This window comes from Semicossyphus pulcher, unplaced genomic scaffold (genome assembly GCF_022749685.1).
Source record: "Semicossyphus pulcher isolate SPU_LCO1_2020_fin unplaced genomic scaffold, fSemPul1.0.p SCAF_6, whole genome shotgun sequence".
NCBI lineage: Eukaryota > Metazoa > Chordata > Actinopteri > Labriformes > Labridae > Semicossyphus > Semicossyphus pulcher.
In genome coordinates, this window is record NW_027211737.1 from 5606960 (window position 1) to 5630248 (window position 23289).

Genomic DNA, 23289 nt, shown 5'->3' on the forward strand with positions numbered 1-23289 from the left:
AAACTATTACTAAAACTATTACTTGATCTCCTACAAATACAGGTGGAAGTTTAAGACAAATAAAACGCCTGCTTTGAATTGTGAAGCTGATTGCAAGGTCATACTCTGTTGTGGGTGAACCAAATACAAATCTTAGGTACTTGAAGCTGCTCACTTTCATTCAAGATTGTTTTGTCTTATCTGGAAAATATGTTTGTATACAAAAAAAATCTTAGAAAAAACTAATCCTGCACACTTCAAAGTCCTCCAGCATACACAGAGAAGAATCACACACCAGTAAAATTCAATAAAAGTTTATTACTTATCTAAGAAGCATTTCCATGTCTAAGTTAATTAGCTTCTACAAGAATGACTTAATGTTTTACTGAGCTTCTAATTTTTCTTCATATAAATCAACAGAACATAAAAAATAGCTTTTATGAAGATGATCCACATCACACCAGTCAGGCAGAGAGCCGCCCTGTTAAAAGTGCCGTAATATGTTGAGACGAGGAGAAAAGAAGTCCAGAGAGAGAAACGTAATCCAAATAACTGAACATTAATATTTCGAATTTCCGGTTGAAAATGAAACAGAATCTGGTGGGGCTGAATATGAATTTTTAAGCCATTTTGTTAATGCCACTTATAACTATCACAGAACACGAGCAACAGTAAAGACATATACCAAGAATATTCAGCATTGTAAACCACTCTTATGCCTGCATGGTAAATATGACGCTGAAGCCAGCAGCCAGTTAGCTTTGCATTAAAACTGGCTAAGTCAAAACATAATCCCTAAAGCTGGCTAATTATCAAATACAAGGCCTCAAGGAAGCCTGGCTCACTGTTTCCCCCTGTTTCCAGTGTTTGTGCTAAGCTAAGCTAAGCTAAGCTGTTTGTTGCTTCATATTGAACAGACAAACAAAAGTGAGTCGTATATCTTTTCACCCTGTGCAGGAAGACTGAACAGCATCATAGACTTTCATAGACTTTCTTCTCCTGGTATTTACTTCAGTTTTACAGTTCTCTCACCTCATTCGACTGAGTGTTTTAGTAATGTATGTATATTTCTGATTGTTTTCAACAATTGTATAGTGCATAAAAAGCTTTTGACAGCACAGAGAGTCTTACCCAAAATACTGACACTTATTTAATATCATAAAATAATAAAGTATTTGGTCAAAAGTGTTTTGTATAATTGGTTTTGTCAGTATCACCCTGAATCAGATGCTACTTTTAACATGTGTAAAAGAAAAAACAAAAGTTTCATCTGAGTGAAAAGAAATTCCATCATGTTTTATGTGTTTATGACAATTCACTGTGTAACGATGGAGAGCGGTTAAGCTAAAATTTCAGATATGTGACAGAAGAATCCAGTTTTTCTTTTCCATCTTTAAAAACTGAGGTAAAAAATATTCTCAGTTCACGTTAAAGAATAATCCACTTAGTAGAAAGTGAGTTTTTAAATGCATGAGATGATTCAAGTTGTCTTTTTAACCTCCAAACAGGTGCCTTTTGAAGCTTTTTTGAATGCAGGTTTCACTAGAAAACATTACCACAGCAGCTCAGCACACAAACTTTCAGCAAGAAAGGAAGAGTTACAGCTTCATGAGGATTTAAAAGATGAAACCTGCATCAAAACAGCTCTCTTTGGCACTGATCTGACACTGCATTTAAAATACTGCAAGTTAAGAACTCGCAGGACTTTGTCAGATCATTCATAATGTCTCCAGTCATGCAGTCAAAAAGTGCATTTTTGCAGTGCCAGATTTACAATAAATGCCTCTGGTTTCCACGTGACTGATCATCGTGTCTTTGAGTGTCGTTTCATGGTGGTGTTGAAGCGTACTGTTGGAGTAGCAGAGAGTAGCAGGCGCTGCACACAGTCTCTGGGAGGATGGAGGAAGGTAACGGCAGCTCGTTGGAGACACAGCTCACACAGAACACCCCGCAGCAGTTCTTACACTGTTTCTGCAGAAAGCCAAACAGGATTATAAGACAGGGGGGACAGCAAAAGGTTCAATGCAAGGATGCCTCCTCTGTTTGCACCTTACAAAATGTTAAATGTGTCTCCATGAAGCCTTTTAGTGAATTATGGCCTCTAAGCTGGGATCCATGTTCAATAAAGTACAACGGCATGTTAGGGCCACTGTAAAAAAACGGAGGCTGAGGAGAAGATTAATATTCAGAGAAAAAATTGTAGCAAATTTGAGAGATTATAAAGTCATACATTTGCACACGAATCCTGTCTGGACACCCACCCAAGAGCGTAAAGCACTTAATATAGCAGTCAGCCACAACCTTGGGGTGGTTGTTTGTTGTCATGTCCATCCCTACAACAAAACGACTAAAACCACTGACTTAAAGTAGTTTTGTACATTTTCTGTCCCTAATGAAGGTTTGTTTACTTTTAGTATCCTTCATGAGTGCATAGGGTAACGGTCATGTGTGATGGTAAGCCCTGGATCAAACAGGGAGCATAGAAATGTGTGTTGTATGAAGTCTGCTTCTTGTGTGCTGAAGAGATTTTTTTGGGGGGTCACCGCTCAAAAAAGGTTCCTATAAACAAATAGTTTCTGTTTCTTGCAAGTTTATGACTTCATAATCCCACAAATTTGCTTGTTTTTTTTCTCACAAAACTTTTTTCAGGCAAATTTACGACTTTAATCTCAGAATTTTCGTTTTTTTCCCCGTAATATTACTCCTCTCCTCTGGCTCCTTTTTTTTCTCCTTTACAATGGCCCTAATACGCCGTCTTAGTAAAGACTGGATAACACCCTCATCTGATTTGATGGTCCCAAGTATTTTAGCCTTGTTCAGAATAATCTTCCTTTCCTGTACCTTTGTCTTCAGGAGGGAGTCGTCCTGTTCACACATCGTACAGATGGAAGGCTGACTGATCACCATGAATGACTCGTCCTGCAGAATATCAGTAAATAAGGTTCAATATTGCCCTTATAGCATAAATAAATATACACCGATATCAGAACAATAATACTTGTTAACTGTTTCAGCTGTTCCCTCTGTGCTTGTTGGCATGTTCAGATGACAAACTATGAATGAAATGTTGTTCCTGCTTTATTCTCCAACTACAATAAAACGAATAAAAAGCAGATGCTGAAACATGGTATTTAGTGCGTCTTAATTCTCACCTGTTCATCCTCATGGTGTGACAAGGATCTTAAAGGAGAAGAAAAGGATACATTAATAATACAATTAAAAAGTATTTCCTCCTATCATTGTGTTTTTTAAAGCTGTTCCAAGTACTTACAAGCTGGAGCTCAGACTTGTTTTGTCTTCTGCTCCAGTGTGACGCTGTTAGTAAAATATACAGATATCATAAAAATACAAAGATGGCAGCTGTAAATTTAACTTTAATCTTTAACTTTAATTTACTTTTGGTATGTTCTCTGGGTGTCTCCTCTCCCTCTGAGGAGTGCTGGACTGCGTGGACGCAGCGTTGTGATGATGCTCACTCCGTCGCTCTCGCTCTCTCCTCAACTCCATCTCCAGATTAGACCTAAAACAAGAAAAGGGCAGTGTACACAAAGTTATACTTACAAGATTCATAATAATCATGCTTCATCTGATAAAAAAACAAGAAAGTCACTAAAACTACAATGAATGCTACATGCAGCACTTAAAAACAAACAACACCATTATGCCCTCTGACGTGGGGATCTAATGCTTGATGTGTGTTTTTGTCAGCTCGCATTTGTATGAACAAGCAGAAATGTAACTTTAATTGTTATTTATAATAATAATGTATATAATAATAACCTTAGCCTAAAATTTAAACCTACAAATGAGATCTCATGCCTTTAATTTCTTTGTATTTATCGATTTACAAAGTTACACTTTACTGCCATCATGGCTGCAACTGTGATAAGACTTCCCTTTGCAGAGTTTCAAATGACTTCTACCTGACTAGGTGCTGAAGATGTAAAGCTTAAAAAACACTTACAAATGTATACATACTGTTTAAAGAGGGGGTGTTATGCTGTTTCACATTTTAAGACATAAATATAATGTTACATTGTTGGATGTTCAGACTAAACGTGGGTGAAGTTTCAAATCTGTAGGTAAAAGTTTGTTGGAATAATCCCCAGGCTTCTCAGCTCAGTCTGCAGGCTGCTGTGAACGACAGCTTTCACACAGTTTTTTCTACACTTTGTGATGTCACAAAGTGCAGCCTCAGCAGGCTTCAGAGAGCTGGTTAATCAGAAGATAGTGCGTAGGAGCGGGATTTCTTAAAAGGAACAGAGCTGACTGAGTCGCCTCCAGCAGAGGCTGCATGAGGGCCTGCTAAGCTATTTTACAGGTATCACAGAGTTAAATATGAAGCTTGAAATTAGCATAATATCCCCCCTTTAAAGAAAGGTTCAGTTCTCTCATCAAACAGCTTGTCATTGTATTTTAAAGCAAACGACTCAGGAGTTCTTTTCAGGGGAATACTTTCAGCAATTAGTGCTTTTGGTAGTATTAGTAGCAGCAAGATGGTGTATGTGGGAAAAAAAACTACAGTGTGTGTGATTATGACAATAAATGAGCATGTTCCCAAGTGCAACAGTGTGACTCACTGATGTGTTTTTAGTAGTTTTAAGGAGCTTTATATCATAGAAGTTCAAGATATCAGACGGATATCAGGTGATACCCGTTACAATCAATTCTTTGTTTGTATTCGGCCTTATCATTTTATTAGTTGACAATAAAAAATAAAAATGGCTATCACAAGTCTTATCCTCTAAAAAATACACATCACTACAAGCTTTACTTCATATTAAGCTTCTCATCATCAAGACTTTACCTGTGCCTCCTCAGCTGCTCCACCTCCTCCTGCAGACTCTCGATTTTGTCCCCAAACTCCTGCTTGAAGAGCCGGTTGGCTTCAAACGCGACATCCCTCTCTCTCTCGGCCTGTTTGGATCTGGTTTGGGAGGGGTGTTACGTAAACTTATGGTAGAAACTTAATGAACAGAAATATGGTTGGAAAGAGATGACAACTATAATGTAAATTAAAAAAAAACAGAAAACAACTGAAGATTAAGTTTGTGGAGACTGAAAGCCAACGAGGAAATCAGCGAAAGAAGATGAAGCAGGCTTTGTTTGTTTTATTATTTTATTAGCCTAATGATTACTACAGTATACACCAATGTTATGTTCACATACAATTCAAAATTAATAAATTAATTTTGCCCTTTTCATCTGACTTTTTCTTGCTCCTGTCCTGGCCTAAACATCAGTTCAATAGCTCTCTTTTTTTATTCCGTCAGCATCTGGTGGCTGAAAATATTCAAGAACAGTCTCTGGTTGTGTTTTAAGTCTTTGGAATAACATTACATTAAGTCCACTGCCTCTAACATATCCAGGACATGTCCGTTAGCACAATAATATTAAAAGTGTCCACAGTGGACTTTCGGACATCTTGCCTCTTCTCTTCTTACCTTTGCCAGAAAGCATTAATGGGGTATTTGTAAGAAATGCCTACCAAACTAAAGTATAAATCTGATGTTGCAAACATCTGTCAGAGAACACAAGGGTTAAAGGCTGCTAAATTCAGTCCACACTACTCAAAGCTGATGCTGGAGAGCCACTGCAGGAGGTTGTGGGAAAAATGGTTTTATTTTCAACAACAAAGGAGCATCGTACAGAAAAGATAACATCCTAGTTTGGTTATTTCTATATTAGGCAGGGTTGTATGTTTGTATTCAGATTTATGAAGGCGGGGAGTTGCTACTGCTGCAGCTGCAACAGCTTGCCTGCTGCTGAGTTCAGGTTTCTGGCCTGCTTCACGAAATGTTTCTCACTGATTTAACGAAACGATAATGATAATGAAAAATAATGACAATGAAAGTGGAGAGAGAACAGTGACAAACAGGACAATTAGAGGTCGTGATTCCATGAGGAAAACTGTCTGCAGTAATAATGTTTGTGTTGAACTGTCCTTACCTCGTCTCTAGCTGTTTTACAGTGCCGGTCATCTGGTTTATTTTCTCCTCCAGGCGTATGATGGCTTCACTCTTCTGTTTGGAGCTTGCATCCACACTCTATGAAAGATGATCAACGTTAGTCAACTGGAAACAATAACTCACTGCATGTTTTTGTCTCGTTAAAAGACTAAACGTAAAGACTTTGACGCTTATATTCGCAACATGTTCTCAACCCAGGTTGGTTTAATTTGCTTTCTAGTCAATATTAAATGAGTTAAGAAGCTATGATGCCCTAGACTGGCTCATGGGTATTGCAGTATTAACGCTGAGCTTTGTAGAAAAGGAGCCAAACTGTTTTTGTAAAATAGAAACCAGACTTTGAAAGGACCAAAAAACAATACTTAAAATTTGTTTTGATTTAGCCAAAGAAGGTTTTAAAAATCAATGATATAACACTGACTATCTTGCTGTTTTTTTTAACAGGAAGTATCTTTGTTTGTCATCTGAATAACAATGGAACTGAATTTTGTGTTAATAAAATATTTTTTCCAGTGTAGCAGCATGTATATATAGAAACAAGAAGGGACCAAGGATGGAGCCTTGGGGAACACCACAGGTCAGAGGGGCCACTTTAGAGGAGGACTTAAACCAGCCCACTTTTCCAGGCGTTTGGATAGAATAGAGGGTTAAAGAGTGTCAAAAGCCTATCGGGAAGCATTTAAATCAAACAAACAATCAAGTGTGTATCTGTAATCAAAAGTTAATTTGACACTTTCTGTACTGTGACGCACATTTGTCAAAAATATCAGAACTATTTGTAAAATACATCAAATGTAGTCTTTATCTTACATTTTGGGTAAGAATTGTTGTTTAAAAATAGGGTCTAATTTGTTTACCTGTGAAGGTTCTCAGTCATCCAGGTCATGGTAATTCTAAGATTAATCCAAAAGGCAACTGGACTTGGTTGAAGTTCTTGAAGACATTTCACCTCTCATCCAAAAGGCTTCTTCAGTTCTAACTGACTGGTTGACAGAGCTAAAAATATATATAAAAAAAGCCTCTGTAGGTCATTAGTATGCATACTAATGACTTACAGAGGCTTATATTTCTACCTGATGTATCCTTTACTTTAGTTTGTCAATCATAACCTTTAAAGTGTAAAGTGAAAGGCCTTTACATAAAAGCCTACTTAGGATGGTTGGCACTAAAACCAGGCTGAGAAAGATCACAGTCAGTCTTTGGAGCAAAGGAGCCCTAATGTGCCAAATCTTTTTTTTCAAAAATCATTTTTATGTTGTGCTCTGGAAAGCTGAAAAACTAGCCAGGAAATCAAGTGACACCACTACACCAATGTGAAGAGAAGTGAAGAGAGCAGAGCAGCGGCCTCACCTGTGACTTGTGGCTGAGCTGTTGGTTGATGACACGGAGGTCTTCCAGCTGCTGTCTGAGCTCCACCAGAGCGTCCTGCTTCTCACAGATGTCTTTCTCCAGCATCTTCATTGATAACTCCATCTCCTGCTTCATCCCGATCTGCACCTCCAGCTCCTTCTCCACATCCTGCAGAGAGGTCAGCTTTAACTTCAGATACACACTTGAAGACCACAGACATTAAATACAGGGACAGGCACAGCAGTTACTTATCCCAATATTTCTTCCAGGGATTATGACACTTTATCAGTACAGCACACGTTTGGATTTAAACACTGTCAAGGAATTCTGTTATAGTCATCACCATTCGTAAGATTTGGAAAGCATTGTTAAGAGCCTGAAACGCACCAATCGAAGCAAAGTTTCCTCTTTGAGCTGCTTGCGTGTTTCACCAAGTGCCTGTCCGTCTGCTACTGAGTCGCTTCTTGATGCCTGAGAGATAAAACAGCAACACACAATACAGGAAGAGTTTTATTTCCATTGCAAAAGTATATATTGTACAAACAAACTCTAATCCAACCCTGAGCTGACATAACAACAGTTACTCTTAAAGAAGTGATTTTACACACTTGCCAATAATGAGTTAAAATGCAATCGGCTGGGCAATATGGTTAAATTAACTTCCCAAAATGAATATCTTTCCCATATCAACATCCATCACAATATGATCTGTGTCTTTGGTGCCACCTATGGCAATAAGTAGTAATTGCAGGAGTGTTTTTGGACCTTATTCTGACAGAGATCCAAACAGCGTCCTTCTTAACTTAAATTGGGTTCTTTTTCTTTGCATTTACACTTGTTTTGGGAAATTCATCATCTTTCTTTTTGTTCTCTCAGGCAGACCAGCCACTGCTGGCAGATGGACAATGCCTGTGATCTTCCAGGGAGTCATTTTAATGACGTTAAGAAGAAATTAATAGAGTGAGGGAAGGATAATTTTACTGTATGTGATGTTAAATTCAAAGGAAAATAAACAATAAGAACAAAATTGATGATATGTTCACCTTTCTGGACTCCATCTGATATGAGCTCTCCTCCTTTACTCTCTCCACGTCTTCTTGTAAAGTGATGATCCTGTTATTTGCCACTGCAAGCTGCAGAGAGAAAGTAAGAAGACTGTGTTGTAAACACGGAAAACCTGAAGCTGTGCAGAGAAGCAAAGAGGCAGAAGACAGTTACAAGATAAAGGATGTATAAAGACTGTTCGAAAGACTCTCACCTCTTCTGTTAGCTTTGTGTTGGACTTTTCCAGAGCGTCCACCTTGGCCTGGAGGTTATTAACTGATGCACTGAAAAACAGACAGAAAAATCACATCAGTCAGGAGCTAAACAAGCTGCACATCAAGCTGAAGAGAAGTGAACGCTCTGACTAACCTTAAATGTCTGTTCAGCTCCTCCACATAATTCTTCTGATCGAGAATCGCTGTAATCTGACCGTCACTAAAGAGCAGAAAGAGAGGGACAGGAATGAAACAACAGACAGCACAAATGAAGAGACATTGTAGTGTTTACAAAAAAAAAGCAACATAGAACTACGGCTGCAACGGTACTGAATTTTTCTGACCGTTGTGAAACACTTGCAGTTCTGCGGTTAGCCGTCGCCGCAGACATATAAGTCTGTGAAGCTGTCTAAGCATATCAGTATATGCTTTGTTTGTTGTTTAATGCATACAGTATATTGTAAAAATGGCGCTTGAGAAACAGAGAAAACACGTTGGGAATAATTGTTTTTTTACTTTATTACCATCTACAAAGCCAACACAAGCAGCAAAGTCTTTCCCGTCGCTCCTGTCGCTCACTGTGGTGTAAATGTCTTTATCCTTCCTGATCAACTGACGGTTGGAGACTCTGAGCTGCCATGCTCGCGTGCTGTGCTTCTACACGCACATATTAGTGCTGACCGTTTACCTTCTTCCTCCTCCCACCGCTACGCATACCGGCCTTTTTAGCGTCTTGCTTGGACATAGGTTCAGTTTTTACTTTTTCTTTCACTCTCTTGGGGTCAACAGAGAAGTGTCTCACTGCTTCATCTCCTGATTTTTCTTCTGCAGACTTGAAACCTGACAGCATTCAGGTCCTACTGGTTTCTCTGTGCTGCCACAGCGACCTGTAAATGTGACGTGTGGCGTTTGAGGGAAGGGGAAAAAAACGGTGCTTCACAGCTAATATTGGATTCATTGAATCTGGGATTTTAAAGAAGATTTCAGTACAAAGGTAAAGGTTTGGGTGAAAAAGTACACTCGCTAGGTTAGTTAATTTACATTTAGTGCTTCCTTAGAGTTGTAATGTTGAAGATTTCAGTTTCGTACTCTTTGGCGGCTCCTATGGTGGTAAATGCTAATTGCGGGAGCACACTTCCCAGATATCCAAACTGTCGATCTTTTCTTTGTTTGTTCAGCCATAGTAGATTACTGTTTACTCGCAACACTTGCAGAGACCAGAAAAGCAGCCGCTTAGCTCCGCCTACCCTCTCTGGCAGACCAACCACTGCTGGGTGATGGAAAATGCGTCACTTTTCGAAGTCGCCACAGACACCCAGTCTGTAATACGGTCAGTGGGCCATAGGCTCAATCACTACTGTATTACCTCATTCGGCGATAGTGACTTAACAGACATTTATTAAATGAAAATCTTCGAGATTCTTACTTTAAGTAGGCAAGCTATAGGTCTATAATATTAAATATATATATATAAAGTATATATAGCAGGGATGACGGTCATTGGGTCTACCCCACCTAAGCATCACATAACCACAGTATTGCGGTCATGCGGTTACCGTCACAGCCCTACATAGAACTATCGTCTCAACATGCAAACAATAAGCCTCCAAATCACTGCAAAAATGTCCAGACAACCATTTAACTTTATGGTCAGTCTATAAAAGCTGAAACAATGTCTTAGAAAATCAAAAACCAAAAACTAAATCTGTGAAATAGAAGACGCAGACTGTCAACTTTACTGTGGCAACTGTTGAGTACTCTGAAAGCCTTTTATGGACTGAAAGTAAAGAGTGTGGTTAGATATTAGAAAGGCAGCACTCACCCCTCTGCACTCTTACTACTGTGTCCTCCGTCTTTGAGATACATTGAAAAATCAATCACCCCGACCTGCAGGAGAAACAGAAAATCAATGACAACTGAAACCACACGGCAGCTCTTGTGTCAAAAAAGGAAGAAAGAACATCAGATAGCGTGTGCAATTAGACAGTTTTAATGCGTTATGTTACCTTGTTATTTCCCACTAAACAAAGTTTCATCCTGGCTCAGATGCATTCAGGCTGACTTAATTTTTAATGAGTCGGTACAACGCCAGATTGAGAAGTGGTTTGTAACGGGAGAGGTTTGCCTTTATTGTATTTTACTTGTTTACTAAGCTGATAATGACAAACTGGCAACCTGCCAATCTGCCTTCATCCTGGCTACACTCCCACACTGACAATTAATACGAGCAGGGAGCTGAGATTCCTGAGCTGCTGATTGTCTGTCGAGTTACTGTAGGAACAAAGGAACAGTTTCTTATTTCCTTAATCCAGTTTACACAAACACAATGCTCTAGTTTCAGTTATTTGAGAGACAATTTGACATTTTACACCACAAATAATCAAAACAACATTGTGTTAGATGATTCATTTTTTCTGCATCCACTTATCTAAGATTAGCTCCATTCGATTGTGGTCTTTCTTGTGTGACTGCAGCTGTGTGGTGGTAGAAGTGAGAGTGAAAGCACACCTGAGAGTCCAGGTCCTCTCCCTTCATACACAGATTGGCATCAATGACATTTAGTCCAACGAGCAGCCCGGCGATAACCGCTCCCTCCTCCTCCATCATCAACGCATTGGCCTCATAAAATTCACTACAGAGAAGAGACAGGAAGAGAGAAGAGTCAGAAATAGTTTCATCTTTTTATAGGTCTAGATATCTTTGAAAACACACATTTTCCTCGTCTGATATTACAAACAGAAAGTGTCCAAATTCCTTTTAACAACTGCTTCCCCTTTCTCCTTCCACACCAGAGTGCAAAAACGCTCAAACAAACAGATCATTTTCTATTGCCGGTGGTTACGTAAAAACACAAATGGTGTGTGTTGTTACAGTGTTCCAGCATTGTGGAAGCACAACGTATACACAAGGTGTAAACAGCGCGTTGCTTTACATATACACACACACACACACGGTACTGTTCGACCCTGCCTGCCTGTTTACACTGATGTTGTTTCGCCTCGGTTACACCTCTGTTACTACCGCCGATGCTGGCTCAGAGGCAGAATGACTTCGCCCCACCATTCTGCCTCCGTGTGTTTTACATAGAAGGTGAAACATAACAGAGGCGTAATAACCCCACATTAAACTGGCAGTGTAAAAAGGGGCTATTGTTTCCTGTTTTAAGGGTCCTTGAAAACCTCCGCCAGACTTTAAACGCGTCATCTGGCGGAGGCCAGGGAGCTTGCTAAACTACATTTCCTCAATCTAGGACGCCCACCTCCGATGTCATGTCTTGCTCAAAATTGTCAGGTTTGAAATGAAGACTGCAGACCTGAAGATTTTTTAGACGATCCACCGGTATATTCTCGTCGCATTTCAGATTTTGTAACGCTCTGAGCCGTTGCCTGCAGCAAAAATGGTCGTATTTCACTCCAGTGTCTCTCAATGGGCCGTTCCTTTCAGACGAAGGGGCGCAATGCACGCTGGGTGTTGTAGGAATTTAGAATGGGCAAAACCACAAGCTGTTTGTACAACTTTCTCCACAGCTATGGCGCCAATTTCAATGCATGTTGTGCTCAAAGACTTCTTGGTGAAAAAAGACAAATAATCGAGGCATAACAGTGCGTACCTCATTCATTGTGTTTTGCAAGCGGCTGATTCGCTGCTTAAAGTCGAGGTGAAATGAAAAATGTAATTTTAATCCTTTTAGATCACATCCCCGGTAATATTGTGCATCTATTTGACAATATAGGCCAAAAAAATACAGAAAATCCATTTCTTTGTATTCTTATATCAAAATCCGATCATTTTTTCTTCCTGTAAAAAAAAAAAATCCTGTGTGCTTACGTAGGCTAGAACCAACCAATTTCAACCAATCAATCTACAACATTTAGCCGCAGAGCACCAAGAACGCTCGGTCAGTTAGCTAGCTACTGCGCTGTGGAGAATGTCTGTCTACGCCCACTTCTCAACGATCAAATCAAATCCCTCTAATGATATGTCCCGCCTGCACGTCCTGTTTCACTCGGAAATACGTCACGATACGGAAGCTAGATACTCTCGAAATCGTTTCAGCTCGACTTTAAAGCTTCCTTGTCAGGTTATAATACTGCAGTTAAAGGAAACGGTGATATACTATTCAGTCAAGAAACCTTGTGGGGTGTTGGTTTGATTGAAAAGACTCCTCAATTCACACCAATAGTTAACTGGGTGGACGTGAGTGTAGGCGAATTGGTCGTTTGCAGTGAGTCCACACAGTGAGGATGATAAATGTTTTTATCTAGATGCCAGTCAGACAACACGAACACACCTGAGCAGGTCCTTTCTGTTGATGATGGTCTTCATGTAGTCGGAGAGCTTCTTCTGCATCAAGGCCAGTCGTAACCAGGCTCGCCCTCTTCCTAGAGGAGTCCTGAGATCAAACACAGGCGGGTGGATAAAAATACACTTGAAAGACTGAAAAAAAACATGAAACACAACTCCTTTAAATCTGCTTTAAATAAACATTAAAAACCTTAAAAGGAGCTTGATATGGCAGCCAGATCTGACTGAATCTTTTCATAGGATTGTTTTGTTGACACATTTTGTAAAGCAAATTAGTTAAAGTTAAAATTAGAAGAAATCTGTCCGCCTTCTTCAGTTTGTTGATGTTACAGACTCACTTGAGGCCAGGCAGGTCTTTTACACTGGCAGTGATCTCTCCCGCCTCGGGCGTTAACTTCTCGACCAGCTCCAACGCCCCCCAGAATGACTTGTTCTGTCCCAGGAAGGTCTTCTTGGCTGAAAATTCAGAGACGGTGCTTAGTGAGCCATTTTATTTGGAGGAATTTAGGTCACTGAGCTGTCTTACTTCAGGTAGTAATGGGCAAACTAACCAGGAATATCCTTTGACAGCAGTGCATAAAGACAACCAGATATAAACACACTGACTTCAGTAAATTTCATTTACCGTAAAATTTGGTGTATAAGACACACTTTTAATACATTTTTTCATCTAAAAAGTGGGCTGCAGAGAGGTATGTTATTGTGTTACGGTATTTTACCCAGACGATGGCGCTATAATCTAGCTAAAGCTTCATCATGGACATGCGGCGTCATGATCGCCAGTGCAGCTGCCATCCTCACAACAATCAACATTACCGTAGACTGAGCTCAACTACTGCACTGGTAGCTAGCATGATCACAAACTCATGGCGCGAACAGATGGTAGGCTGTAATTTGTGTGTGTTCTTTTAGTATTTCAAATGAAAATACTTTGAAATAGTGTTGAAATAACAGCCATGGAAAACCTTTATTTCACTCTGGGACACCCCACAAAAACAGACTGCATCTTATATTTTGGTGTGACCTATATTCTGGATTTTACGGTTATCAGCCAATTTATTTATTTAATCCTTTTTACGTGTCTTTGGTTGGTTTGAATATGAAGGATGCTGTTAGTGACTGGGTAATAAGTTAATAAACAAACCTTACAGACAAAAATGTCTGTTTAATATGCACTCTGGGAATGAACTGTACAAAAATGAAAACAAAAACAAAAACACAAGTTCCACGGTAGAGTATTAGGGCCTGGCATAAAGAACATTTATAAAAGGGGCATTTTGGGAATAAAGTAGAAATGTTGAAGTAAGATTTCCACTTTGTTCTTGAGAAGGTTTTCACTTGAAATTTTGACTCCTTTTTCTACAGTTTGATTTTATTGAAATCTACCTCCTCTGGTTCATTAGGTTTTATATCTGCCACTAATACTGACTAATTTCTTACCACTTATTCCAAATGTATTCAGTGGTTAAGATTGATTTTTCATTTCCAATCTTCATACACCTGTAAGAGCAGATGAAAATGTGAGGTTTGCTATACATACTTTTCAGTCCATGTTTCAGACAGTGCTCCATCACCACAAAGAACTGCTGGAGAGGTGCATAGTCGGAGTCGAGCGTGCGTCCGAGGTTGAGCGCAGACTCGATCAGGCCTTTGATGCTCAGTTTGGCCATGTTCATCAAGTTAAGCCTCTCGATTGCAATGGGATCCTTGGGATCTACAAAGAGAAAGAAACACAGGAAACAGTCCTTATAGCTCTGATAGTAGTGACACAGACTGTGGTCAAACAGCAGGAGTGAGTCAGGAGCTAAATTTATCGAGAGCTGTCAGGGAAAAACATTTTAGTCAGTTCTGTATTTCTTTGACTGCTGCAAGATCGAACGTATGCAGGAAGAAACGTAACACTGTTAATATGGAAATACAAGATGACAAAAACAGGCTTTTGTTAGAAAGAAGTTTAAAAAAAAGTGTTTGATCTGCAAGAATGAGAACTAAAACTGACTTTAGGACCTAACACAGCCTTGTACACATTTAATATAACCCTAAAACAACAGACAGCTGTGAAAGAGAAAAAGGTTCAACTTGAGAAACCTCGTTAGCAGGATATGGAAAAAACAATCCAGTTATTTTACAGATATAATGATCAGGATGTGAATCACGATCAGTGGCTATGATGCCTTTTGCATCACTTTTTTGTTATAAAAACAAGAAAATAGTGACGATGTGACATTAGTCTGAACCAAAGGCAAATATATTCTTACATCTGGAGAACAAGATTTGACAGTCAAAGCGTCTCTACGCCGCCATAGTACTTCATGATAAATCTCTTCTTGGCCACATTGTGATTTTGATAATATTTCTAATTGTTCTTTGTTCTTTCTTCGTTCGGTCTAGACCTGCTCTTTTGTAAAGTGTCTTGAGATAACTTTGGTTATGATTTGGTGCCATATAAATAATAATTGATTGATTGATTGATTGATTGATTACGTCCTAGATCCATCTATACATTTCTTCCTACTCAATTATTTATGCAAGTGGTTTAAGAAATTGCTTTTAGTTTAGGGTAACTCAACCCTTCAGCATTTGTTTACATTATTAATACATTCATAAAGTTGTTCAGAAGTTTGCCTTTAAATTTTGATTTCACACGTAATATGACTTCAACTAAAATGTAATTAACAAAGTATCAAGTATGTTATTGCAAATAGGGTGAAAAGCTACAGTAGGATAATCATTTTAATAGCTAAAAGCTTTTATCATTGCAACACACAATAATACTCCCCAGCAATAACATGCAGAGATCAAATGTGACAGCTGGTTAAAGAGGAATATTCTGCTTTCTGTCATCTTTATATGATCTTTATACACAAATACAACAACATAAAAGCTGTTTGATCACCAAATCAAGTAAATCACAGCTTTGGCTAAGGCTGTGTATTGCCAAGAATCTGGCGATACATAATGATACAGGTGGTTAGGGTTAAAAATGATAAGCTAGGTGATATATCACAGCCTTTATGCCTGTGTTCCTAATCCTTACAGTATCACAAAACATAATATCTTATCTCACTGCAAAAGAGACCAGAGGAGACCTATCTTGCAGTATCATGGCAGTTTTTTCTGTCCCTGCTTTTCTGCTCTGTTATTGGTCCACTGTGATATCATTACAGTAGATGTTGTTTCTAACAAGCTGTGGGTTGAAGAGCTGCAGTGGTGAATTTGTCGACTGGCCACAGAAAAAAGTCTAATCTGTCTCCTAAAGACCTCCCAGCTCTGAGAGAAGGCGTGGCAAGAGAGGAGGAAGAGGAAAACCCCCGTTCAATACAGATATACTGTTTACCATCAAATGTAAAACCCATGAAACTACAGTACATACTGCAGCAGGAATGCTCACTGCCATATCTACATATCTGGATTTAGTTGCATGCTGGCGTGTTTAGTAACAATCAATTAAATTGATAAAGTGCAAACCTATGTCTGCTGTGTGATTGTTTAAATTCCAAGGAAAAAATCCTAATATCATTGATGAAATACTTGTTTACTGCAGGCTAATGAATTCTCACGACAAAACAACCGTCACTTCCTGGTTGTTTTGTCGCCCAGCCCTTGTTTATTTACACGCAGCGTCATCCTGCTGTGTAATCTCAGACATCAAACTGTCTCCCCTGAAATCCATCATGAAACAGCCCTAACAGCACACATTACCACAGTTCACTGGATAAAATGTGTAGCGTCTGGGGACCTTGTGTATCACCACGCCCTAACAGAGATCACACTGTGTCCACAAGCCTCCTCGGATGCTGAGCTAATCTGTCACATTACCTTCATGGGCCGGCTCTGGGTCTGGGGTAAGGGAGATGTCATTGAGCTCGCGAAGGCAGAGCCACTCGCCATCGACAGACACGCGAAAGTTGCAGAGATAAATGGTCTCCCTGGCAGCCTGGGTGATCTTGTCGGTGGTGGGAGTCGGGGTTTCGCTCTGAGGCGTCAGATCAGACATGATGACTCAGCTGATGTGAGGCCGAAGCAGCACCACCGAGGGAAAAACGGAGCAGTAGCTTTTGTTTCCAGGAACCAGTAAAGGCCCCCAAAAAATAACAGGTCAGAGAGAAGCGGAAAACAGGGAGATCATGAAAACAAAGAGGAAAAAAGGCCAAGACGTAAAGGCCTGAAGAAGCTTCCAGCAGGTGCTTAAATGGTGCTGCTTTTCCTCCTCTTTATGCCTGCATCCTCCTCCTCCTCCTCCTTGTTACAACTGAGATAAATACGTCTTGAGAAAGGCTGCCCTGCCCCTCTCCTCCAACACCTCCTCCTCCTTCTCTGCTCCCTCTTATTATCCCTTTTGTGCAGACCGGGGCTTTTAAAATGCAAGAGAGCACCGTGCTGAAAATCACAGCCCTCCTCCGGTCAGCTCAGTGCCGGCTCGCTCTGATTGGCCTGTCTGTGCACCGCAGTGAATGCACTGGGTGGGTGTTGACCAAGATGGCTGACAGTAGTGCTGGGTACAGCAACACATTGTCACGTGAGCAGATGGTGCATGCGTAAAAAAATACAGGGGGAGGGGGGTCCCCAGAGTGCCCAGCCGATGCTAATGATGCAGCAGAAGACTCATCTGTCTCTCAAGCATCAACAGTGTCCTCTGACCTGATACTCAGGCCTGGTGATTGACAATGCAATTATTGAGCCAGCTGCAGCAAGACAGCAAATTACAAACAGCAGAAAACAAGATGGGTAATAAGGCCAAAGGTCCTGGGTGATAATTGTCATCATGTCATTTTAATTCCTTCTTGGGAAAATGAAATAACGCACCTCTTATAGAAGTAGAAAAAAACACTCTTTTAGTGCAGTTTCCACAGGTCTGGTGCACGTTGACAAAATTAAAAATACCCTCAGCATTGTCTGCAATATATGTAGCAGAGCATCACATTTTTACAAGGATTGGTTGTATTAGTGTTACATATTCTTTAACCAAGAAAGCAGCCTTCTGATCAGCTTTTCATGGTCATATCAGTGCAAAGTCTGTGCACATTCCCTGTAGAGAAGGTCGATTTTCTTTCCAGCTAAAATTTGCTTTGTATCATATCTGTTGTATTTTGTTACATTCTTTAAATTTTTACTCTGTTAAATCATAGTTTCAAAAATCCAATATTATCAAATGAACCAGGATCAGCCAATATTTAGGCTTTATCATCTTATAAATGCGCTGCTTACAAACCACTTGTTATGTAATGTTTGAAAAGAGCTGTATGAAAAGACTTACCAGGGTTAAACATACATAAAGACATAAATATAGGAATTCTTCCACTAATAGATCAGCTTTAATCTTAATTATATAATTTCTGTGGGTCAGATAGTTTCAGGAGAGTTTACGTTCTGGTACAGATTTATTTAGGAGGATTATGTGCAATGTAATGACAATGAGGAGCATGCAGTTCCAAACGTGCCATGTTCATGCTAGCAACCAATTTTGCATGTCATCCCGTATTCTCTCCCAGTGTCTCCTGATAATTAGCAGAAACTTTAGAGCTGCTTTATTACTGCAAAAATAATCATCTTGGCTCCAGCTGAAGTAAACACGCCGCAGCCTCGCTGAGAGTAAGTTTCGGCTTTATTGGGACAGTGAAAGCTCACTGCTGTTAAGGAAGGGTAGCGCTTGATTTATACTGTTACACAGAGCATCAATGCAAAACTAAATGCAGCACAATAATCGTTATATCTCTGCAGACATATGGGAATTATATATTATGTTGTTATACGTTGATCTTGGGAAAACATTTTTTTTAACTAAGGGAACAGCATCAATATTGGGCTATTTATCGTCATCAGAAGTTTAAAAATCACTAATCTGAATGCAATATTATCATCAAAAACCAAGTTGACTTGAACAAATTGCAAGTTTTGCCAGCAACAAAAGTTTGACGGTTACACACAACAGAAAAAAGAGAAAACCACACAATTGAGGAGCCCGCACCAATGAATGTTAGGCATTTTTGATTATAAATGATTTTCGTGATTCACAATGAGAGATATTTTAAATTATATTTCCCTGGCATCTCACTTTCCATAAAAAAACACCTAAGAAAAGCAGGATACACTCATGGACCTTACCAACATACCTGCCATTCCTGCGAATGTCCTATATATACAGTCATTGGTTTAACATGACATTTTTCACAGACACAGAAAGATTGAAAGCTGAATATAAGCTAACTATGACTAATCCACCGTTAAATCTCCAGACAGTGACCAGTGGCGTTGCAAAGCAGTTAACCAAATCTGTCAAAACACCACATGACACTCAGGAAATCCAACACAGGAATGCTCACAAGGAAACTGGATGAAGTTTATAAATCTGGTTGAAGTTGGCTAAGCCACCTAAACTAGGCTACTGATTTAAATGGCTTTTTGGCTTTACTTTCGCCAATTTTGCAAATACATTGAGAGGTTTTAGTCAACTGACATGCCCGTCAGTGTAGTTTATAATCTTCCTGGCGTTAGTTATGTTAGCTAATGACAGTTTTCTTGGGTCATGAGGAGGTTGGATGTTGTTTGTTTTGGGACAGTCAAAAGTTAGCAAACACTTACAAGCTAGCACCGCTAACTCTAGGTACAGTCTGTATTCTTAGTGAATCAGCATAATATTAGCTAGTTCTGTAATCATGTGGATTCTTAAAAGTAAGTTAGCACTTACTTCTGCGTTTTGAGTCGATTCTTTCAATCTTGAAATCATACTGACGAAGCGGAGTGGGTGACAGCGACCCAGCCTTCCCAAATTTCAAGTTTGAGGAGTTTAAAGCCTCCTTGAAGTAAATCACCGAGGTGGGAGAAAGAGTCTCATCTGGGCTGTCAGCGTGTCCGTTTTCATCCGATGAATTCTGTCTCCCAGAACTTTCTGAAACCTCTGAAGAGGATTGCAGGGATATATCTCTGTCCTGCTCCGCCATCCTCCCTTTCGGTCAAATTCACTTCATGTGACCAGCGACAGGGCTGTCAAGCAGCGGTCAGCTAACGTTAGCTACGAGCGGTTAGCTACCATTTAGCCATGCACCGCCGTGGTTAGCAAAACAATCTATAGACCTGACAGTTTACTCCAAAATATCTCCAGTGATCACTCCACCTTTCGTCTTGTCCTCCGCAGCCTCCTCCTGACCCGGAAATAGCTAGGCATTAGGATTTTGGTCAAATCTGTTTCGCTAATTTCGCGAGAGTTTGCGCGCTGTGTCAGCAACGATCCAGCAATCCGTTCACATGACCAGAGATGCTGCACATGAAGGGAGATGAGTCACTAGCAGTAGATCCAGGACCGACGCTTAGACTATGAAGGCTACCATAATACATTGCGAAACACACTCTCTTACCTTTTAAGATCTCGGATGAACTATTTTTATATTTCTGTGTTAATAGGGCACTTTTGAAAAGACGGATTTAAATATAGAAAGGCCTGCCGGACAAAAATAAAATTGGCTATATTACCTACCCAACGTATTTTTGGGCTATATGTATACTACTTAGATAAATTAATATGCAATCATACTAGGCCCTATAGTAAATATGCAGTATATACTGTAAATAGGCCTAAAATCTAACTATTGGATATAAATTATATATTAAAGGTTAATCAGTGTCCCAAGGTTACAAGTGTCAAAAATAATGTTGAGTATGAATGGAAAGTGAGTATTAAAGGGTTCTTACACTGCTATGGTATTAGATTACCTTAAATTTAAATTGCTTGTCAAAACAACGAAATGCAGTTCAACATCTAACCAGAAGTAAACGCAGTAAAGTGAAGAGTTATACCTGTATGTGTAGTGTTTATAGTGTGCATATAGGATAATAGTATAATAGGATAATAAGGGGTGGATATGAATCTTCTTGGAATTAAAGCATGAAATCAGTTATACATCAGTATACAGCATGAACAGAATACTGTATTAGTTTAAGTAACAAGTAATGCTAAGTTATATGTGATAGGTAGCAGATACTGGCTACTTATATATTGAGTTTAAGGTGATCTATCAAAGTTATTTAATAAGACATCAGAATAGAAGTTAATAAGGTTTTGATTTGGTTTATGTTTTTGGTTTTCTGTTCTTTTCTTTTCTAAGGACCTTTAAAGCTTGGTTTACTGTAAGTTTTTTCTTCCCATATGGGGATAGAGAACATTTTCCACACATGTTATACCCAAAATGGACAACAGGAGGAGATACAGTACTAATTAAATAGACTGGGTGAGCAGAAGCTGGAAATTATAAACTTTATGTGCTTTCTTCCTCTACAGCGGTTTCACTGACTTCTTACCTTTATCCCAATAAACTGCACCTGCCAAGTCGGACATCTTTTAAATCTAAATATAAGATAATATACAAAGACATACTTTTTAGTTTCCCATTCAAACTTTCTGAATCAGATTGTGTGGCAGTCCTGTTTTAAGGCTCAACTGTGTAAGCATCCTAAAGGATATAAAATCACCTTGCATCTAATTTGTCTACTTATTTATCTAGCGCCATAATGAGGTAAAAAATATGTAATTTGTCAAAAGCAATAAGTAGATGTCTCACACTTTTTAATTGTATTATGTAGACAGACATAGACATGGCAAGCTTAGTTAGACTGTTTTACCTACAAATTGGCATTTATTCCCTGGATTCTGCAAATATGCGTTCCCAATATGTTTTTTAAATCACACTCAAAGCATGACCCAGTCAGAGCACACAGGTCACAGCAGAGGCTTTGCTGTTTCCCCTCAGGGACTTCTTCCACATAACTTATTATACACTGACACCTCACATCTGTATGAGAACATCTGCCTGCAGCTAATTTACACATGATGCTTTTTGCCCCTCAATACTCTAAACACTATAAATGTATGACTAATCAGGAAAAGATTATAATACTCTGTGTACTAAGCATAAAGTTGCATCTTGGTTTTTAAGGAAGTTCCAGGGCCTGTTATTTAGTGAATTTATCAAAAATTTGTGTTATTTTATTTGCCCTGTATTTCCTCCCAGTGGACTTAATACAGCTCTTTCATGTATTCATATTTCCTGCTTTTTAATGATCCATATCCATATCCTTAGCCTGACATCTGGCCTCCTGTCTTGTTTTAATCCTGTCTGGTTAGTTATCACAGAATCACTAAAGTATTCTTTTAAACGTTGCTCTTTGCTGAGTTTAACAGTGAGGCATTCACCCAACTAGAAAAGCAGATATCTGATCAATATTTGCCTAAATATGGAGATGACGGACAGCGTATCGGTAAATTTTATAAAACCCACATTAACATAATTCCTTCAGATGACGTCTTTAGCCTTTCAGCATTGTATACACAGTCTGTTGTTACCAAACAAACAAGGGCCAATGAAATGATGATGTGTTCACTTCTGATCTCTGTAGCAGTACTTTGACCTTGAGGTCCTTTCATCAGCATCTCAAGGTCATCAGTCTTCTTCAGCATGCGGAGTTTGCTCAGTTGACATCTATTTGACTCAGTTTTCTTATTGTAAGTTCTGGATAAATGTTAGTAAGTGACAAAACTGAACGGCATCTTTCCATCAGTCTTCTACATGCGACAGGTGTTCACTGGCGTTGCCTTTTTTATGCAACTTTTGGACCTCCATTTTTAAGCTTCTCAAAAGCCTATTCCAGAGACATTCAACCCAACCACAACCTGGCCATCTTTGGATGCTCTGCAGAGACTTTTGACCTGTTTTACGATATGAAAATTGCTCTGCATTTAGGAATGTTGGAAGTTTACCTCACCACCCTGCTTCTTGCACTGGCTCAAGGACATGTTGTCTGTTACACAAATGGAAAGACTGCGTCTGCACATACACAGAGTAAACTGGAGAGTTTAGGGACCTTTCTTGGCACAGTGTCATCAACCCACATCCAAAGGTACTCTACCTGCCTGGTTAAGTGTCATTTTTATTACATTATTCATACATTAATGGCTGACAGTGCACATTTATCACATTTTAAAACATGACTGCTAATGTACAGAGTCCGGCGAAACAGCTTATTTGCTATTCGAAACCAGACAGAACAGAGTCAAAACTTTATTGACAATAAAATCGCATTTAGAGAGCTGGGTGTAGCTCTAGCATCATTCATTTTCCTTCTTTTCAGATTTTTCAGTGTAATCAGTTTATATGAGATCCAATCAGTTTATTTGAGATCCAATCAGTTTATATGGGATCCAAGAAAACATTTGGGTTACAGAGAAGTCATGAGGAATCAAAGACTTGACTAAATAAAAATATATGGATGAGTGTTACATAACAACACAGCAGGTTCTTCTTTGCTTTGATCTGAAGAAGTTAGCAAAAAAACTTTCTTAATGAACTTTCCAAAATGAATTATCCTAAAAAGATATTATCTGATAACATCTCTGATTGTTAGTTCATTGACTAACTGTGTAGCCTGCTTTGCTG

At 39.2% G+C, this 23289-nt stretch overlaps 1 protein-coding gene across 4 annotated transcripts; it reads right to left on the minus strand.

Moving 5' to 3' along the window:
• Positions 1-283: 283 nt before the first annotated feature.
• rufy3 (RUN and FYVE domain containing 3) lies at positions 284-20082 on the minus strand. 4 transcript variants are annotated; one of them, XM_069682800.1, is made up of 18 exons: positions 19551-20082; positions 14403-14576; positions 13201-13318; positions 12849-12950; positions 11066-11189; positions 10380-10444; positions 8712-8777; positions 8557-8626; positions 8342-8431; positions 7686-7769; positions 7299-7466; positions 5929-6026; positions 4787-4906; positions 3376-3499; positions 3251-3294; positions 3132-3159; positions 2821-2898; positions 284-1950 (listed from the first exon to the last, which is right to left on the minus strand). In XM_069682800.1, exons 1-18 carry the CDS (start codon positions 19801-19803, stop codon positions 1807-1809), a joined length of 1950 nt encoding a protein of 649 aa, XP_069538901.1. In that variant the 5' UTR covers positions 19804-20082; the 3' UTR covers positions 284-1806. The 4 variants fall into 4 exon arrangements, with proteins under 4 accessions (XP_069538901.1, XP_069538902.1, XP_069538903.1 ...); XM_069682801.1 differs by lacking the exon at positions 19551-20082 and adding an exon at positions 16682-17296 and having other exon boundaries at positions 285-1950; XM_069682802.1 differs by lacking the exons at positions 284-1950; positions 2821-2898; positions 3132-3159; ... (1 more) ...; positions 3376-3499; positions 4787-4906 and adding an exon at positions 5080-5785 and having other exon boundaries at positions 19551-20069.
• Positions 20083-23289: the final 3207 nt, after the last annotated feature.